Source organism: Eutrigla gurnardus (assembly GCF_963514095.1).
Source record: "Eutrigla gurnardus genome assembly, chromosome: 4".
NCBI classification, from domain to species: Eukaryota; Metazoa; Chordata; class Actinopteri; order Perciformes; family Triglidae; genus Eutrigla; species Eutrigla gurnardus.
The window spans coordinates 17,927,894-17,946,132 of NC_139918.1; the positions used below are offsets into that span (position 1 = coordinate 17,927,894).

At 42.6% G+C, this 18,239-nt stretch overlaps 3 protein-coding genes across 3 annotated transcripts; all 3 read left to right on the top strand.

Annotated features, from left to right (window-relative positions):
* The first annotated feature begins 120 nt into the window (after positions 1–120).
* Positions 121–5,438, top strand: crsp7 (cofactor required for Sp1 transcriptional activation, subunit 7). The gene is made up of 3 exons (XM_084007193.1): positions 121–476; positions 1,570–1,644; positions 1,731–5,438. Exons 1-3 carry the CDS (start codon positions 405–407, stop codon positions 3,450–3,452), a joined length of 1,869 nt encoding a protein of 622 aa, XP_083863319.1. The 5' UTR covers positions 121–404; the 3' UTR covers positions 3,453–5,438.
* Positions 5,439–8,758: 3,320 nt separating this feature from the next.
* On the top strand, positions 8,759–14,374 carry cnn2 (calponin 2). Its single transcript, XM_084007194.1, has 7 exons — positions 8,759–8,917; positions 11,273–11,394; positions 11,503–11,569; positions 11,894–12,031; positions 12,126–12,242; positions 12,627–12,773; positions 13,048–14,374. Exons 1-7 carry the CDS (start codon positions 8,864–8,866, stop codon positions 13,351–13,353), a joined length of 951 nt encoding a protein of 316 aa, XP_083863320.1. The 5' UTR covers positions 8,759–8,863; the 3' UTR covers positions 13,354–14,374.
* Positions 14,375–15,600: 1,226 nt separating this feature from the next.
* Positions 15,601–17,883, top strand: rps15 (ribosomal protein S15). Its single transcript, XM_084007075.1, has 4 exons — positions 15,601–15,738; positions 16,139–16,224; positions 16,663–16,897; positions 17,722–17,883. The coding sequence occupies exons 1-4, from the start codon at positions 15,736–15,738 to the stop codon at positions 17,833–17,835; spliced, it is 438 nt and encodes a 145-aa protein (XP_083863201.1). The 5' UTR covers positions 15,601–15,735; the 3' UTR covers positions 17,836–17,883.
* The last annotated feature ends 356 nt before the right edge of the window (positions 17,884–18,239 follow it).

Here is an 18,239-nt window from a genome sequence, read left to right on the forward strand (position 1 = left end):
AAGTACATAATAACAGACCGGGCATTAACAAAGGAGCACAACCATAATGCATCCACGAGTAAAGCGTGGCGTGTGAGGTGAACGGCAGGGATGTTTACTTGGTTACGTGCAGACGTCAAAGCGCATACATCGTATCCCAGCATGCAGCAGGAGGCCGTTGAGAGATCCAGCAGCTGGTAGTGACTCGCTAGAGCGCCCAGCAGGCAGCGGCCAACGGTCAACACAGCGCACACAGTTCCCACTCCATGTGAGAAAACTGAGCCGTCTACCTCACAGGCGACAGAGAAAAATATGCTGTTCGGACGCCTGACGTGTCACCGCAGCGGCTTTTGAGTCACCATTGTCTGCCGGTTTTCATTTTGGAGGATTCCTCCCTCCATCCTCCGGATCGCTCCGAACAGGCAATGACAACGGTCTCGGCAACCCCGCAGCATTTGAGGGACCGGCTGCTGCAGGCCATCGACAGTCACAGCAATGTGAGTAGGGCTAGCCGGCTAACAAGCTAACGTTAGCTTGTTTACCTAGACTCCGGCAAACTCAACAAGACAGTGCACACAACAACTGTCAATTGACATTAAACATTTCGTTGTTTCAAAAGTGCGTGGTGTGCGATTTGCGTTGAAATCGGACGTGTCGAATGGCTGCGAAAGATTGGGAGACGCTGAGCTCTTTGGTTTGACAGCTTGCAAGCTAGCTTAGCATACGCGCTACCTTGGTTGGACACCAATCTGGCGTTAGCTGGTTTACGTAGCATGCTAGCTTCTAGCCTAGCCGTTACGCTAAAGCGGGGTTTAGAGTAATTATTTAAAGGCTTGAAGGAATATAACATATACACGTGCCCTATCAGTTTAACTCTAAAATGATCTGTATGTTCTGCTCATTGGCGGGGGCTTCGTTGCAGACGGACTCGTGTCAACAATACCTTGTTACAGAAGTGTGGGAGGTAGCTAGCTAACTCTTAGCTTGAATAGCTGCGTTTTAGGAAATAGTCGGACCCTTCCTTCTCAAGTTAGTCAAATGCTAGCGGTAGCCAACTTAGCTAACACAATTACGCTAAGACTGCAAACATTCAAACGCTGTTTGAGTTTCTCGACAGGCACAAGAAACTCGCTCAAATGTAAGTTTGTTTTTGCTTAAAGTCTTTTGCTGTAATGCTACACTTTAGTTGAAACGTTCGCAGCGACGAAGGTTTTTGAGTTGACACTTCCCCCTCGTTACTTTTCAACGCCGATCTGAAGCATACAGGGAAGCTAACGTTTCCTAAGCTAACTTACGAGCTAACGTACACCCCCCCCCCCCCCCCCTACTCACACACGTTGCAGGCACGATTCAGTCGCGTTTCTAGCCAGAGCATTAATATAGCAGACTTGGCTATCATGTGAGTGTCAGGCGCGTCAGTCATTTGCATTGTCATCTAATATATGTCTTCTGTATCGTCGTCTTTTAAATATCAGGACAGTGGTCAACAGTGACTTTTGCTGTTAATTGTGTTATTGTGCAACCATTAAGTATTCGCTTTGTACAAACGGTGTAGTATTAAAAAAAACTGCTTATTTGTCCTCCCTGCAGATCTGCAATATGGTGGCTGTATTGGAGGTAATTTCCTCTCTTGAAAAATTTCCTATCACCAAAGAAGCACTTGAGGTAAGATGCTTTGAATTTGTCCTACTACTTCATGTCGAAATTATGTTGCAGAAATAGTTTCTAACTTTCACACATTGTTTATATAGGAAACGCGACTTGGAAAGTTGATCAATGATGTAAGGAAGAAGACCAAGAATGAAGACCTTGCTAAGCGTGCTAAGAAACTCTTAAGGGCCTGGCAAAAGCTGATTGAACCTGGACCGACTGTGGCTGCCAGCACCCCTGGGTCTACCAATGGCAGTTCTCATCCCTGCAGAACAGAAGCTCTTCCTCCTGACATCTCTGGGAAGGGTGTCCCTGAAGTCAAAATCAGAAACGACGTTCACAACACATACTCGCCAAAAGCTGAGAAATCAGGCAGTCGCAAACGCAGAGCAGAGCACAGAGACAGTGGAGTGCACTTACCAGAAAAAATCTCCAAAATCTCTTCATTTGATAACTCTGTTTCCCCACCACCCACCAATGGGATTGCAGGCAGTCCTGATGTCCCGCCTGACCAACAAGTCGCCCCCTCTCCTGACAGATCTCGGGTAGAGCACCTTGATAATGATAAAATCAACAGAATCCCCGTAAATGCAGTCAAGCCTCGCCCTAGCTCCCCAGGAGTGGCCAAACTACCTAGCACTTCATCTATGATCAAGGTTGCTGTGATGCAGCAACAGACCAGATTGGATGAAGGAGGAGGGGGGTGCTATCAAGCCAAAAGTCCCCGTGGCCTCACAACCAGTCCAAGAAGCATGAAGCAAGACACAGTGACCAAGCGCTCTTCAGCATATGCACCGAAAGCAACACCTATACCAAGCCCTTCCTCTAGGAACTCTCCCTTGTCTTTGTCCCAGCCTGTGTCCTCCCCTGCCCAAGCATCATACGCTGACAAGCTGCCACATTCGTCTCATCGGTCTTCAATGCACTGGGCTAGTTCGTCAGAAGTCCCCTCTCATTGTCCTCCTCAAGACATATCTTCAACACTGGAATCCCCATCAGTCTCCCCTTCGCCCTCGCACCCTCAACACAACTCAGAACTACACAGACCAACATCTGAGGGTGCCACGTCTGTGGCTGATGACACAGACGGGACAATAGTTCCCAACTCGGAGCATAAAAGGAGGAAGTACAGGTCAAGAGACTACTCTGTCAACCTAGATGGCCAGAAAATAGAGGACACGACTAAACCTGTACGGTTAAAAGAACGCAGAATAACATTTGATCCGGTCACACGTCAGATCAAACATCTGGTACATAAAGAACCCTCTCAAACAGAGGAAGCCTTCACGCCTGACCCTGCTGAGTCTAGGCAGAGAACTGAAAGCACTGTACAACAGCCCGCTGTCCCGGCCGCAATCCCAATCCCAGCCCTGGCCCTTGCCCCGGCCCCAGCCCCTGTCCCGATCCCAGCCCCAGGTCCCAGCCCTAATCCTTTCCATCAAACAAACTGGAAGGAGCTGTCCAGAAATGAAATCATCCAGTCCTACTTGAACCTTCAGAGTAACGTGCTCACCTCCTCTGGGGTCCAGGCCCCTAGTGCACACTTTTTCATGTCAGAGTATCTGAAAAGGGAAGAACAGGAGATTAAGGACTCACGGAAGATACATGTTCTACAGGCGGACAGCTCAGTAGGGGATTTACCGGGCTTGAGCCGGGAGGTGACTGACGGGGACATGGACAGGGTACACACACAGCACTGGCAGGGGGTGAATGGTTGTTATGACACCGAGGGCACCTGGTATGATTGGACAGAGTGCATATCATTGGACCCTCATGGGGATGAAAGCAAATTGAACATCCTGCCATATGTTTGCCTAGACTGAGGGGTTTGGAACGGCTGCTGTCCTTTTCCACTCCTTTTTTGTCTCCCCACAAGATACATTGTGATTTTGTTTGTCCACTGTGAGTTCGGCTAAAGCCAGGCCTGCTAAACTCCTCCCCTCACGCCTCTTCCTCTTTCTGTGATAATCTAATTACATTTTGGTATAAAAGAGTAAAAATTAAAAGAATAGTTAAGTTTGTAATACCAAGGGCTGTTTCTGTTTTTATTTTTCAAACTGAAAGCCACAGAAATGATGAGGCCCTAGTTGCAGAGTGCTGCTACTAACACAAGTAAGAGAGGACAGAATGATCCCAGACTCCCGGAATTGGTGTTATGATGTGAATTTTTGATGTTCTGAATCGTACCTCTATTTTTCAGGCTCACTGGGATATGTTTTCTTTTTTTGCCGTCTTGTTTCTAATGAAGAATTACAATCAAGGGTTAAATTTGAGGCAAGGCTGGGGTTTAGCTGACCTGTCCAGACCGCCATGTTGGTGCCCAGAAAGGTGTTGATAGAATTCATCTGGCACAGGTAGAGCCGAACATGTCCAGAGTATGAAATACTGGATCATATTTGGCAGTTACAAGAAGCTTTATGTGAGATATAAAGAGTAAATTATAAATTTCTTATCATGTATACATCTATTTATTTTAAACAGTTCATTTATGGGACGTTCATCCAAACAGGCGTTCAGAAACGTATAGATCTGTTCTTGTGCTTTTTTTTTTTTTCTGTTAGCATCACAATGCTGTCGGTCTGATCTTCAATGTTAAAGAAGCATACAGATATTTTTGCACGGTCGTTCTTTAAAGACTGGCCATTGCATTTGGTCATTAACATTCCATTCTTCACTCATCACCCACTTTCGCTTTCTCCGTCTCATCGCACAGCTACTGTGTGCCCATCCCATCTCAACTCTCAAGGAGACATTTATTCAGGAATATAATTGGGATTCAAAATGGTTTTCATCACAATAATCTGGTGCGACTTTGAAATGAATCAAACTAAAACAAAATCCTCACACAAATTTTCGCAGAAATTTGCTCCCAAGCTTAGAATATTAAAGAATGTCAAAACAGATGGTGCTGATCAATAGTTGCATCTTAGAAAACAAAAACGAGATTTCATGTTTGAATGCTGGGACTTGCTTTGTTTCCTTGACTTACCTTTAGATATCGTTTGCCTTCTATGGTTTTCATCACATTGTTTTTGTGAGTTAAACAGCCTTAGTGAATGTGTAGGATTGAGACCTCTTATGCATTTGTTCATAAGTTGACAACCTGTTGGTCCTTTAATCAGATTCATATTTGTATGGTGACTGATGTTCTCACAATCTGTCCCCACGGTTTATTCAGCATTTAAGATGCATTCAAGTTTTTGCAGCTGTTTTCAAGAGTTTAGAAAACATTTAGGATACCGTTTGAGGAGCATTTTCTTTTTTGCTTCCTTTTTTTTCCAGCAAACATAAAAGGAGAGAGAGAGGGAGAAAGCTGTGTGCATCAGATATTTTTGGCATTTTCCACGTGACAATTAATACGTAATTTTTGATTTCCCTTTATACTCATCGGTCACTACCACTTTTTTCTCACACCTTAAATTAAGATTGGCTTCTGCGCAGCCTCTGTCCATTCATTCTTTCAGTCATTCATCCCTACCAATGTGCCTTGGTAAATGGTAAATCTGGATTTGCTTCCGCATAAAACACGCCTGTCCGTGGAGCTGGGTGTACATGTGCGAGAAGTGCAAATCCCATGATCAAAAATGACGCTGGTATATGCACCGTTTCTGTTACTTTTGTACACACTGATCTAGAGAGGGTGAAGCTGCAGACAATGAGAAACTGCACAACGACGCAGCTGGCAATAAAAGAAAAGTGCTACAACTGGTTGATAAGAATCTGTTTTCTGGAGTTTTGACTGGGGCATCTTTATTTGTTCAGTGTTTAACATCTCTCAATTGTTTGAAAAATAAAATGATCTAAATCTTCAGCTCATTGGACTGACTCGTGGGTCTTTTGCGGTGCCATTGTGCTCGACGACCTCGGTATAGGGTGCCCTGTCGGAGCTGAATGGTCAGTCTGAGCTCACTATATTCTGCCTGTTGAAGTTGCATTATTGCTGTCATTTCTTGTACTTGCGCAGGTTGTCCATATGGGGGTGCACATGGTCCACTTGTCTCCTTTGTCTGCTTCAGTGTTAGTACCAGTAATTTTAGACAGGATTCATTTATCAGACTTTTTGTTTTTTCAAGGCCCACAAAGAAAACATTGCCCTCTATATTTAAACGAAAAGATCATACTGAAGATTTAGTTCGTTCTCCATCAGAGCAGCTTGGTGGGTTTAACACAGACTAAAGAGAAAAGAAACACTTAAAACATATTTTCATTAGCTTCAATAGAGATTGCATATCTCGTCCCAACATGTTTAATAGACTGGGGCGATTCATAACTACGCAACTCCATGTGGTGAGTCCGTGCAGACGTAATCTCATCACATATCGGGATGAGTAACTGCACCCCACTGCATCCCCCCCGGTGTCTTTACTTTCAGACTGTGACTCACTCCTCTGCACACCTGGATGATGTAATCAACTGCCACACACATCTGTAGAAACAGCTGTATTCATGACTCGTGGGCTTATTGTGGCTCATTGTGCAATTCCATGAAATCAAAATGACATCATAATAGGTTGATTTTAGGGCTTATTTTTATTATATATTAATGTGCTGCTGATTTTTAATTTTTTTTTTTTGCTAACTTAATTAATTAATTTATGTGACCAACATTACCAAAACCTGAAGATATTAAACTTACTAAAGAAAAGCACCAAAATCTCATGTTTGAGAAACTATAACCAGCAAATGTTTTACTTCTTCTTTTTCTTTTTGCTCACAATTGCTGAAAATAGTGATTGTTAAAATAATTATTGGTCAATTTATCAACGTATAATCTCAGTTCTGGTACTTCTTTTGGTAGATTGACACTCATCATTTGATCATTCTGTTATCAGCACTTTATAGACGATACAATACATCTATGTGTGCTTTCAGATGTATAAACATATTTCCAAGGCAGATTGCAAATTAACTCAGGTGTTTCAAAGGTAACTAAATGCACCGTGATCGGACCAGCTGAAACAAGGTTTGAGGTAACTCGGACGGCATGTTTGGCCAATGTGATGATCCTGATTGGCCAATGGTCAGCATCTCTATCTGATAGCCCCATTGTCCCTAACTAGATTCTGGTCTGTATAAACAACCCAGTATGTGTCGCACTGAGTAGGCCACCTTTTTAGAAAATATATGTTGGTGGAACTGTGTCTGTTTATTATGTGATGATGTTTCTGTTATCTTACACTGTAATGTACCCCCTGATTGCATTCAGGCTGAGGTAAAACATTTAATTCTATTTTTTTTTATTATTATTTAACTATTTAAAAACGTTCTTAAATGTCTGTCATTGTGTGAGAAGACTCATTTTAAAGTCATGTTTTTTATAAATAGAAAGTAAGAGTTGCAGGCCAGACTGGCTGTTTCTTTGTGGAACTGAAAGAAGAGACAGAAAAAGCCCCTCTGACCTGAGAGAGAAAGCGTCCAGCCTTTCAGACCCACTGCTTCATCAACAATTCTGCTGAGTGAACTGTTGCGTGTGTGTGTGTGTGTGTGTGTGTGTGTGTGTGTGTGTGTGTGTGTGTGTGTGTGTGTGTGTGTGTGTGTGTGTGTGTGTGTGTGTGTGTGTGTGAGAGAGAGAGAGAGAGAGAGAGAAGGGAAATTGTATCTATTATCTAAAACCCCATTGCACCGAAATTACGTCACCTCAGTAGCTCATAAACTTTTGTTTCCCTCCCCTTTTCGACAGTGACTCAAAAAAATGCGACAAGTAGTCTAGTCCGCTGCACGTCTGGTATGCAGGGTGGGACCTGTGGAGCACTCCCACCATTCAGGAATTTGGGAAGTTTCCTTCCATATAAGGAGTTTTTGATGTCAATCGCGATCTGAGGAAGAGAAGGGGAAGGTGGAGTCTACGATCGATTAACGAAGCGTATAAACAAAGAGTATACAGGAGAAGCAAGAGAAGTCCTGTCCGCCTAGTTCCGTGAATATAATCTTATGGAAACTTTACTGACACCATTCAATTTACGCAGCTGGAGCTCATCCAGAATGCTGAGTCCTTATCAACACCAGGAAAATGGACCATATCACAACTGTCCCGAAATCACTAGTGTACTGGCTTCCCATGTGTAAAAGGATAGATTTTTAAATCCTGTTACTGGTCTACAAGGCACTAAACGGTCTCTAGCCTAAATACATCTCAGAGTTACTTGTTCGTTATGAAGCATCTAGACCCCTATGGTCCTCTGGCTTTACTCAAGTCCCCAGGAATTGGTCCAAGCAGGGTGAAGCAGCATTTAGTTTCTAATCCCCATCCTGTGGAACAAATTCCCTGAACATCCGAGGTGTCCAGAAACTATCGGCTCATTCAAATCAGGGTCGGAAAACATGGTTGTTTACATCAGCTTTCTCATAAATTTAAAAGAAAGCTTATTTTAACCAATTTTATCCTCCACCATCCTCAGCTATTTCATCTGCTTGTTTTATTGTTTTTAAATCTGACTTCATTACATTTTAATGTCCTTGCTATTAATGTATTCTCTGTCTTTGTAAAGCACGTTGAATTGCCTTGTGTATTTACGGTGCTATACAAATAAACTTGCCTTGCCATGACATCTCTCGATGCTGCACAGGCCTGCTGGATATTGTATGTGACTCTAATATAAAGCTCAATCTTTGTCAATTTTGCTGAAATTAAACTTTTTTTTTTTTTACATGAATTTTATTGGGCACAAACAATTGTCCAATGTAAACATATTACGAGTAAAACATTGAAAATACCTATCATGTTTATTTATGTTTCTAAATAAACACATAGCCTATTGACACAGGACAAAAGAGATTAAATAATCAAAACATAATATTACACATTAAGGGAAACTCTTTTGGTAAGATTTATTTTGTTATTTTACATATTTTTCTTAAATAGCTTTGTTTAGTATAGTCGTCCATATGCTCCGTAAGCTGCTATTTCTTGCAGCATATGCTAACAGGTTGGATAAGAATACGAAGAGGTCCCAGTCACAACAGTCTGGGTCTATAGACGCATGTCTACGTTTTCGCGCGCTTGTACTGCTCCGGCGGACTATCGACGGTGAACTATCTTGACTGTCTCATCGACACTCTTTGGTAGAAACCGTGGGAGCGCTCTAATTGGCGGCCGTAAAAAAGAAAGGAAGTATTTAGTCCACTCCGAACTTTCATTGGAAGCGAAAGTCGAAGATTATTCGCAGCAGTGTTTATCAAGTGGCTGTCAGTTTGTTTTTTACCTGAATAGAAAACTCAGAACTTTTTCTTGACAATGTCTTTCACCAAGGGTCCTGCATTCGGATTATCCGCAGAAATAAAAAACAAGGTATGTGTAAATATGTTTCTTCACATCACATAAAGTAGGTAGCATCTAACTTTTCCCCCTCATCATCCACTCTTTGTTGCCTTCAGCGGAGCGCGAGCATCGCACCTGGCCTCCATTTTGATACGCTCGCGCTCCGGTCAGGTATTCAGAGGTGGACGGGAAAACAATGCCGGGAGAGTTTTAAAAGTGTCTTTTACGGGATAAAAATTGACTTTATAATCTCCCGAAAACATTCGCAGAGTGTTAATACTTTACAACGCAAATGTCCATCTTGAAAAGCAGAATATTGATTTTTCTTTGCAGGACACAAAGTTAAAACCCGACTATGGGCGTTTCCCCTCTTGGCAAAGAAGCGTGTCGTTGTGGCAAAATTTGTTATTTCCGTTTCCAGCGTTTTCTGTCCCCTGCACGGTTCGTTACCCGTCATTGTGACCCGCATACCTCTATTACAGTCCCGGGACTGGATGTCACCCATCCCCCCTTTATCTCCCCGTTCCCATCTCCTTTTTAATTGCTTCATTTTAACTGCGTGAATAGTTTCCTGCTTCCCCCTTGTGGTACGGTGTCCTGCTGCGTCTCTGGATAAAAACGCTTAAATCACGTCGGATCAGTGCAGGAAGTTGTTCTCTACACACGTTTTGACTGTGCAAACGAAGTCATTGTGTTGACTGAAGTGACACACATTTAATGGTCTCCACAGCTCGGTAATGTTTAACTTTTTGTTGAGAGGAGAGCACCTTTGTTTATTTGGACCTGCCTGCACACCCGGATCTACTTAAAATACCGGAGCTGATGCTGGAGATTTCTCTCCTGACCACCTTATTGTCTCTCACTGAGCTCTATAACCAGGGGAACTTTCCCTTTTTAGAAAATAATAATAGAAATATGTTACTGTGTTATAGAGTACATTCCTTTTTATTAGGCTTATTAGTAACACATCATCTGAATACATTTAATTTGTATTTATTTATTTTTTAACATAAGGAGTTGCAGCTACTCTTCCATAAAGCCTGCTCTTGCTCACCATGCACACATACTTCTTTAAGGCACCTTCAGCAGATGATTGTCTGTTGTTTCTATCACTCTGCATTCCTTGGCTGTGCCCTTGTATTTGAGATGGGGGGGGGGGGGGGGGGCAGAGAATGTGCTGGACTTGAAGAAAACATGTAGATATCCCCTCGCTGCTACCAGTGATGTCCTTGAAGAGGGGGTTTACTGATTTGAGTGGTATTTCCTGCCGTCTGTGACGTCGCCTCCTCTGTGAAATGTGAGGCACACGCTCCTCCCACCCCCCCTTTTTTTCAGCTTTTTCTTAAAACTCAGATTTGGAAAATCCGAGTTCTAAACGGTGAACTCTGAGTTGATCAGCTACCACGGTCTATTGATCCATGGAAAAACAGACCATTCTGCCATGGATCAATGTGCAGTTCTGCTTCATTCACCTCTTTAATCCATTGAGGTCAATCAATTCCTCACATTCAGCTTCTCTCTGTTAATTACATCTGTGGGATTCTTTTTGTGGGTGATTAAAATGGTTAGTATGTTGCCTTTTTTAAACATGGGGTAACTGAATGAAGGAAATGTAATTAGAAGACATTCCTTAAGAGCACAACCAGCTCAGCAGAGCGCAGAGAGAGAGAGAGCACAGTCAGCACCTTCAACTTTACTAGAGAATGAACCCAACACCTGGTTTAGTCACACTCCGGCACTCCAGATTGTCACCCAACTGGCTTAACTGTTGTTTACTTGCTGAATGGCCTCTTTCAGAGCGGGCTGAGTGTGTATCTGTCATCAATCAAGAAAAAGCTAACACTCGAGTCACAGCGAACCTCTCGCAAGAAAGTCAATCTCTGTGCCATGTTAAGCCCCTAACAACTCTCCCCTCCCACCCACCGCCTTCCTGTGTTTCAGTGGAGAATTTAGCAGTTTACCAAACAGGATGTCTGTGTGTGTGTGTGTGTGTGTGTGTGTAGTTGTGTCAGTGTCACCTTTTGTATTTATGACCGCTGGGGGAAGAAAGACAAAACCCCTCTGTGTCAGACTACACTGAGGCACAGTGCAACTCTGGGGTGACCATGAAACCTGATCACACGCGGTCATAATAAACCCTTAAGGACGTGATGTTATGGATGCAGCTCACTTATAGGTAATATTGTGAAATGATCCTGAAGTGGAGGGCGTGTGCCAGTGGGAAGTCATTGGGGAGGGTAAGATATCGATTTCTTCATCTGGTAACAAAGAAGAAGTCTGTGACGAACTATGAATACCTTTTACTGTTTAACGAACGACCTTCTGGCTATTATTGCTGCTCGTGGAACTTTTATGTGACCTTTGTTGACCCGTCTGCCCAACCAGATCGCACAGAAGTATGATATTCAGAAAGAGGATGAGCTGCGGGTCTGGATCGAAGACACCACCGGCGCTACCATCGGGCCAGACTTCCAGAAAGGCCTAAAGAATGGCGTCACTTTGTGCACGTAAGCAGAGATCAGACGCCATGAGGGCCTTGATTGTCCTTTTTATTTATTATAAACAGTGGTTGGGGAAAACTTGATTTTCCTCTTCGTCTTTCTCCTCCCTCACAGCCTTATCAACAACCTCGCTCCTAACTCTGTGAAAAAGATCAACCACTCAACAACAAACTGGCATCAGGTGAGTTAGTTATTGACGCACGCCGTCCTTTTGATGAAGACGAGACGCCGTTGCCTGCAGGAACAAGAGTTATTTGTACATGGTTAACAAATTGCTCCCTGTGCTGCCGTATTGTGCTCTGCGAGTGTGTTTAGTCGGGATTTCTCAACACTGAATCATGCTGGGTCATGGTGATACTTGCATGTTGGCCACGGCAGCTTCTTTTGCTTCTACAGTCATTGCTTAAAGCTGGTGCCTCCTATTAAATATATTTTAACGGAGACCTAATCACACCCCCATCATTCACATTGTTGTTGATCTCGTTTTAAATTGTTGTGGTTTTAGCTGGAGAACCTGACAAACTTCATCAAATCCATCACGATGTACGGCCTGAAGCCTCACGATATCTTTGAGGCCAACGACCTGTTTGAGAACGGCAACATGACGCAGGTCCAGACAACGCTGCTCGCACTGGCAAGCATGGTGAGTGATGCCACGTGTCATTAAAAAGTAATTTTTTTTATTAAATTAAAGTGACTCCATGACGACCATCTACACCATCTTTTTTTTCTCTCAGGCCAAGACCAAGGGCTGCCACTCACGGGTGGACATCGGGGTGAAGTATGCCGACAAGCAGGAGAGGATGTTTGACGAAGAGAAGCTGAAGGCTGGACAGTGCGTCATTGGCCTGCAGGTATATTGGCCGACACAGGGCTTCTGTGTGAGCAGCAGGGTTTCTAATGTGGAGGCACTTCCCCTTCTTGGAAAGCCGAGCTCACTACTGGGTCGAAGACATAATCTCATGTCAAGCGTGGCGTACTTCAGTATGAATGCTGCTTATTGTTCTCCCTCCGTTTCGTTGTTGATGCATGAGTGCTACCTGCACAGTGACGAAAACCTGCAAAGCAATGTTTGAGTGTCGTGTAGTCATGGCTGACAGCTGACTGAAACTTTGCCTCGTGTGATTTCAGGAATGTCCCTAACATTCTTGTCGGTCTACAGTTTGTTATTGTCGAAGTGGTTTCGAGCAAACCGCTGTTTTGCTTTACCATCTATTGCGGTCCTTGTGTCTGTTTAGATGGGGACCAACAAGTGCGCCAGTCAGGCAGGTATGAACGCATATGGAACCAGGAGGCACTTGTATGACCCCAAGGTTCATATCCAGCCCCCCATGGACAACACCACCATCAGCCTGCAGATGGGAACCAACAAAGGGGCGAGCCAGGTACTGCGACACATCCCGGCATCTCATGAGATCGTAATTATAGGTCCGCAGTGGAAATGTGCCTCGGGGCATCGCTGTCCTTCCTCTGCTATAAAGGAGTGCCACTTTAGGCTTGTAGAAAACTCCTGTATTGTCTTTTAGCAAAGGCAAAACTGACACTGGATCTGTTTGTAAAATCACGGTCGCTCGGTGAAATCAGCACTTTGTCTACAGCGGTTTAATGCCTAATAAATATTCTTGTGACTCTTCCCTTTGTCCCCTGTCTCTACCACAGGCTGGGATGACTGCTCCAGGGACGAGGCGTGCCATTTATGACCAGAAGCTGGGCACAGACAAGTGTGACAACAGCACCATGTCCCTACAGATGGGCTCCAGCCAGGGAGCCAACCAGAGCGGCCAGAACTTCGGCCTGGGACGGCAGATCTACGACGCCAAGTACTGTCCTAAAGCCGGAGAGGTGGCAGAAGAGCAAAACGGGGCAGCCGTCGCCCGTGAATTCCTCCCAGATTTGCAAGATGAGGGTTACCAAGGTTACCAAGAGGAAGAGCAGGTGTACCAAGAAGATGGGACAGATTATTAGGAGGAAGGAGTGAGCTGGGGAAGGGAAAGAGATCGTCTAAAAGAGGCGGATTCTGCAGAAAGAAACCCTCAAGGCCCACAGGATGTTGCACCTTGCTTTTGGTCATATCCTTTTTAAGTATGAAATTGTTTTCTTGCCCCCATTTGTGCGAAACCATTGTTAGACATATCATGATGAACTGTATTTCTGTGATTTCTTTTTGTTTGTTTGTTGTTTTTTCGTATTTAAAGTGACCACAAAAGCCAATATTGTTTGGTTTAGCTAGTTCTCTATCCCAGGGATTATTTTTTTTCTTTGTGCCAAAGGTGTACTATTGTCTGTTCTCTTGTGTTTTGTTGCTGACTCATTAGTTACATTAAGGGAGATTCCTAGGTTTTTGTAAGGGCAACATGAAACTCAAAGTAAAAGATTAGGGAATTTTAAACCTTTTTTAAAGACTGGGCATCATGTTTTGACCAAAACAACCATGCTTGTGTTTTATCTGTAATCGCTGTATAAACATTCCTGTGAACAAAAATATACATTGTTTGTTACTTCAGTATCTTCTTCATCCACCGGTGTTACACTTTTAGTTACTCGGAACAAAATAGTCGTACCTTTTTTCTCTCAGTCGTTTGACTTTTCTTCTTTTTTTTTATATGGAGGAAATGTTTCCTTTATTTGTGTAACCAGTCCAGCTGGAGTTTTGCATGTTTTCTTTGGATTAAAGATGGTGGGAGAGTGACTACAATAACAGGAGAGTAGTTTTCAACATTCCAAGCAAGAATACTGGATTCTTATTTTTGTCAGTGAATCAGTCTTAAATATTGGTTGATATGCAAACCAATTATATTTGATCATTTAAGATTATTATTTATGCATATTTGGGATTTGAATGGGGGTTGTTTTTGTACCTTGACTGATAACATTTGCTATTGGACTATACTTTTTTTCTTGGAATAATCTTTATGCCAGTGGAAAGAGATGTTTGAACAGAGAATTGTTTTAGTGAATACAGTGTAATAAAGGTGTGTATTCATTATCATGTGTTGGTTTGGTTTGTAAAAGATACTGATGTAATATTTGGCAAAAAAGGGTGGGATTTATCAATTTAATCTGCAGTGGATCATTGTTAATGACGGCAACTAGGATGATTTGACAAGATGTGAAAACAGGAAGGCTTATGAATCGCCTGCTCTAAGTGCAGTTCAGAAGTTGCACTATTACCAAACTACTGCAAACTACCGTATAATACTTCCTTTCCAAACTGATACAGGGAATTTTTTTTAAAGGGTTTGTTAGCTTGAAGGGAGAATAAAAGGCTTTGAAACATGTATATCAGAGATTAGAACAATGACTGGAAATGATCTTGTATGAAGGTGTAGGCAGGTAGGATATCTCGAATCCTGGGTAAATAAAGCCAAACCTATTTGAATGGCTTGATACCAACAGGTGGAAAAAGGTGTTGAGCTTTATTCTAGTTGATGAAGGGAAGTTGCTCAATCAATCGCTTAAAGCAAAGGTTAATATTAAAAACCTTTACACTTTTTTACAGCAATAATGGAAAATACTCCAAAACATAATTGTGAATATAAAACTGAAACAAATCAATACATGTGCTTAAACTTTAATTGCACTATAAGTACTAATACAGGAATTGGGTAAATGGGTTAAATGTACAACATCTATCCAAAATGTGGTGCTCTCACTCAAAATGGAAACACCCAGTAAGGTCCCAGTAGATGAATAGATGTATAGGCTACTATTAGTCACAGGGGTGAAGAAGTATTTTCATCCTTTAAGTACAAGTACCAATGCAAGAATACAAAAACAAGTAAAAGTGCTGTAATCAAAATCAGTAAAGAAGTAGAATTAGTAAAATGTATTTAAATTATGAAAAGTAGCTAAATGTGTAATACATTGGAGAGATCTTTGAGTGAGTTTGTAGAGGAAATGTCTCTGTGGTGGAAATGCTAATGGGAAGGTAGGGAGGGTAAATATAGGTGTCACATCAAATGGGAATACCAAAGTAAAGCACAAGTACCTCCTAATTGTAGGGTACACAAGTATAGTCCTTGAGTAAATGCACTTAGTTATTTTCCACCATTTTACCATTAGTTAGTGAGCCACATGTTTGTCAAAAACATTATCATAGATTGCTTTTGTTTTTCTTATTCGCCCCCCTTGATATGCAGAACTAACCGTGCAGCTCTTTTACTCCATTCGATAATAAGGAGACACGTTGTTAGACACTGTTGCTGGAATTGTTATACAACAGCACCACCTGCTGTTCAAAGTGGAGACTACCACCGGAAAAACACCACCGGATGTTGGCCTGAAATCGCGCGATATCAGGCCTAACGAGACTTCTGCCCGTTCTTTTCTCCCGGAACTTCAGGCAAGATGGTAGGTGTTCTACCGATTGTGGATATTGCCAAAATACAATCTATATGCATCCGAACTTTAAACTAACTGATTAGGAAAACTGGTGGTGTCATCCGACAGTTACACTCGCTCACTGACCATTCAGTGGAAAATATTTGCTCAGTGCGCCAGATAAAGTGTCTTAAAAGCACTGTATTAGCCTGAGCTATGTCCGTGGCTAAGCTAACCCTGTGGTTCAACGTAGTCTGTACCAGAAGACGTATATATATCGTACATTTAATGTCATTGTAGATCCGAGCGAGGGTTAATCCGCTGTTCCGTAGAGGTGTATTGGTGACACTGAATTCAGTTCTTGTTAAAGCATTTACATGTGACATAACTACGAGCTACACACTGAATTGGGCTGATGTCTCTCTTTCAGGCGGATACCGAGATCAAGAAGAAGCGTACCTTCAGGAAGTTCACCTACAGAGGTGTGGACCTGGACCAGCTTCTGGACATGTCCTAGTAAGTGAAACATTATTGGGGCAGAACAGCTGATGCTGAATGGATGCTCATCTGGAGCCACTGCAGTACTTTTTCTTAGTTTAGCTGGCTTGTAATCTGATTTTTCAATCCAATAATAAATGCTTTGACCCTAAAATGTGTTTTATGTGACTAACAGTTCATCATAGTTGACTTCAAATTCTTAGTGTCAGGTGTAACAAAGGTGACAGGTTACCGGAGCTCCCTTGACATTACACAGAAATGGGAAAATGTCCTAATTCATCAACCTGATGAACCTGACAGAAGTCTGCTTGAGCTGAATAAATGAATATACAGTTGTTACTACCCTGCACTGTAATACATTAAAATTTATTTTAAGGATTTCAAGATTTTTCTCATACACACAATGACAAAGATGGCCAGGGGCCTAACTGATGACACTGTCCTTTCCCTGTGTAGTGAGCAGCTGATGCAGCTGTACTGCGCCCGCCAGAGGAGGAGGCTGAACCGTGGCCTGCGCCGCAAGCAGCAGTCCCTCCTGAAGCGCCTGCGTAAGGCAAAGAAAGAGGCTCCTCCGATGGAGAAACCAGAGGTGGTGAAGACTCACCTGAGGGACATGGTCATCCTGCCTGAGATGGTTGGGTCCATGGTCGGAGTGTACAACGGCAAGACTTTCAACCAGGTTGAAATCAAGGTAAGCTGCTATTGGTCAGGTGGGAGTGACGGCGCATTTGTACATTTTGAAACACAAGCTTTCTTGGAGTTCCTGTCAGTTACTGAGGCCACACCCCTTTGGAAGAATGTCACTAGATGCTCCAGCGAAAGTTGACATCGGAGGCTAATGTTCTACATCCTTGGCATGAATATAAAAAAATTGTCTAATTTTTAAACAATGTTATAATGCCTGGTCAGTGTGGGATCTGTGCACTGTCTCAGTCTTTATCTCAATGTCAGGACACATGGCATGAAGTTGAAATATATTTCCTTTTCCTAATCTTGACATGTAACAATGCTTTACTGAGAGCAGCATAATGATTGAAAATTGGGATCATTTGAAGGGAAGTGATGTCTTACAATTGTTCTATTACATGTTCACAACTGGTTGAGAAGTTGCTAAAAAAGACGTAAATGTATATGTACTGGAAATTGATGCATCGTTAACATCTCAAGTTGATATAACTCTGAATAACTTGGGCAATGAGCATTGTCTGTGTGTTCTGCAAAATTATACTTACTTGAGTTATCCAGGACCTGAGGAATTATAAACCCCAGAAGAAAATGCCACACTCCAATGTGTACAACCTTGAAATTTACGCAGAACCCAGTTTTAATGGAGGCAGGATGTTACATCATGGAAGTGCTGATTTTAAAAGAGGAAAACATTGCAGAGCCTCCAGTCAAATGCACTATTAAAGCTTCCAGATTATGATTAGCAGCTACCGCATTGCTCTACATGGCACCAATAACTGCACCTGAAGCATTTCCCTGGTTACTAACGCGTTTCTCTCTTCTCCACAGCCTGAGATGTGCGGTCACTACTTGGGCGAGTTCTCCATCACCTACAAGCCAGTCAAGCACGGTCGCCCTGGTATTGGAGCTACACACTCTTCTCGGTTCATCCCCCTGAAGTAGAATGGCTGTAATCTTTGTATAAATAAAAAAACTGGTTGCTCCACAAAACTTGGCTGCTTTGCTTTCTTTAGGGTATTTCCATTAATTGCTTGTGTATGTGGTATAATGTTAGACTGAGTTTTTAACCTTTCGGGGTATCTTAATAACCAGTATAGGTGGCTTCAAGAAAATACACTGAACGGGTTCTGCTTTGTCAGCTGTGACTGGTGAAACCTAAATAATTACATCCAGTTGATGCATTGATTTAACTCACAATAGGAGGTCAATTCAGAAAATGTTCCTTCATAAAGAACATGTAGAAAATCAAGTGTGGGAGAGAGTTACACTTATTGATTAAACACATTGGTTGAATTGGGGAAATTACTGATTTGAAACCTTACCTGTCAAACTTTTTTTCCTGACTG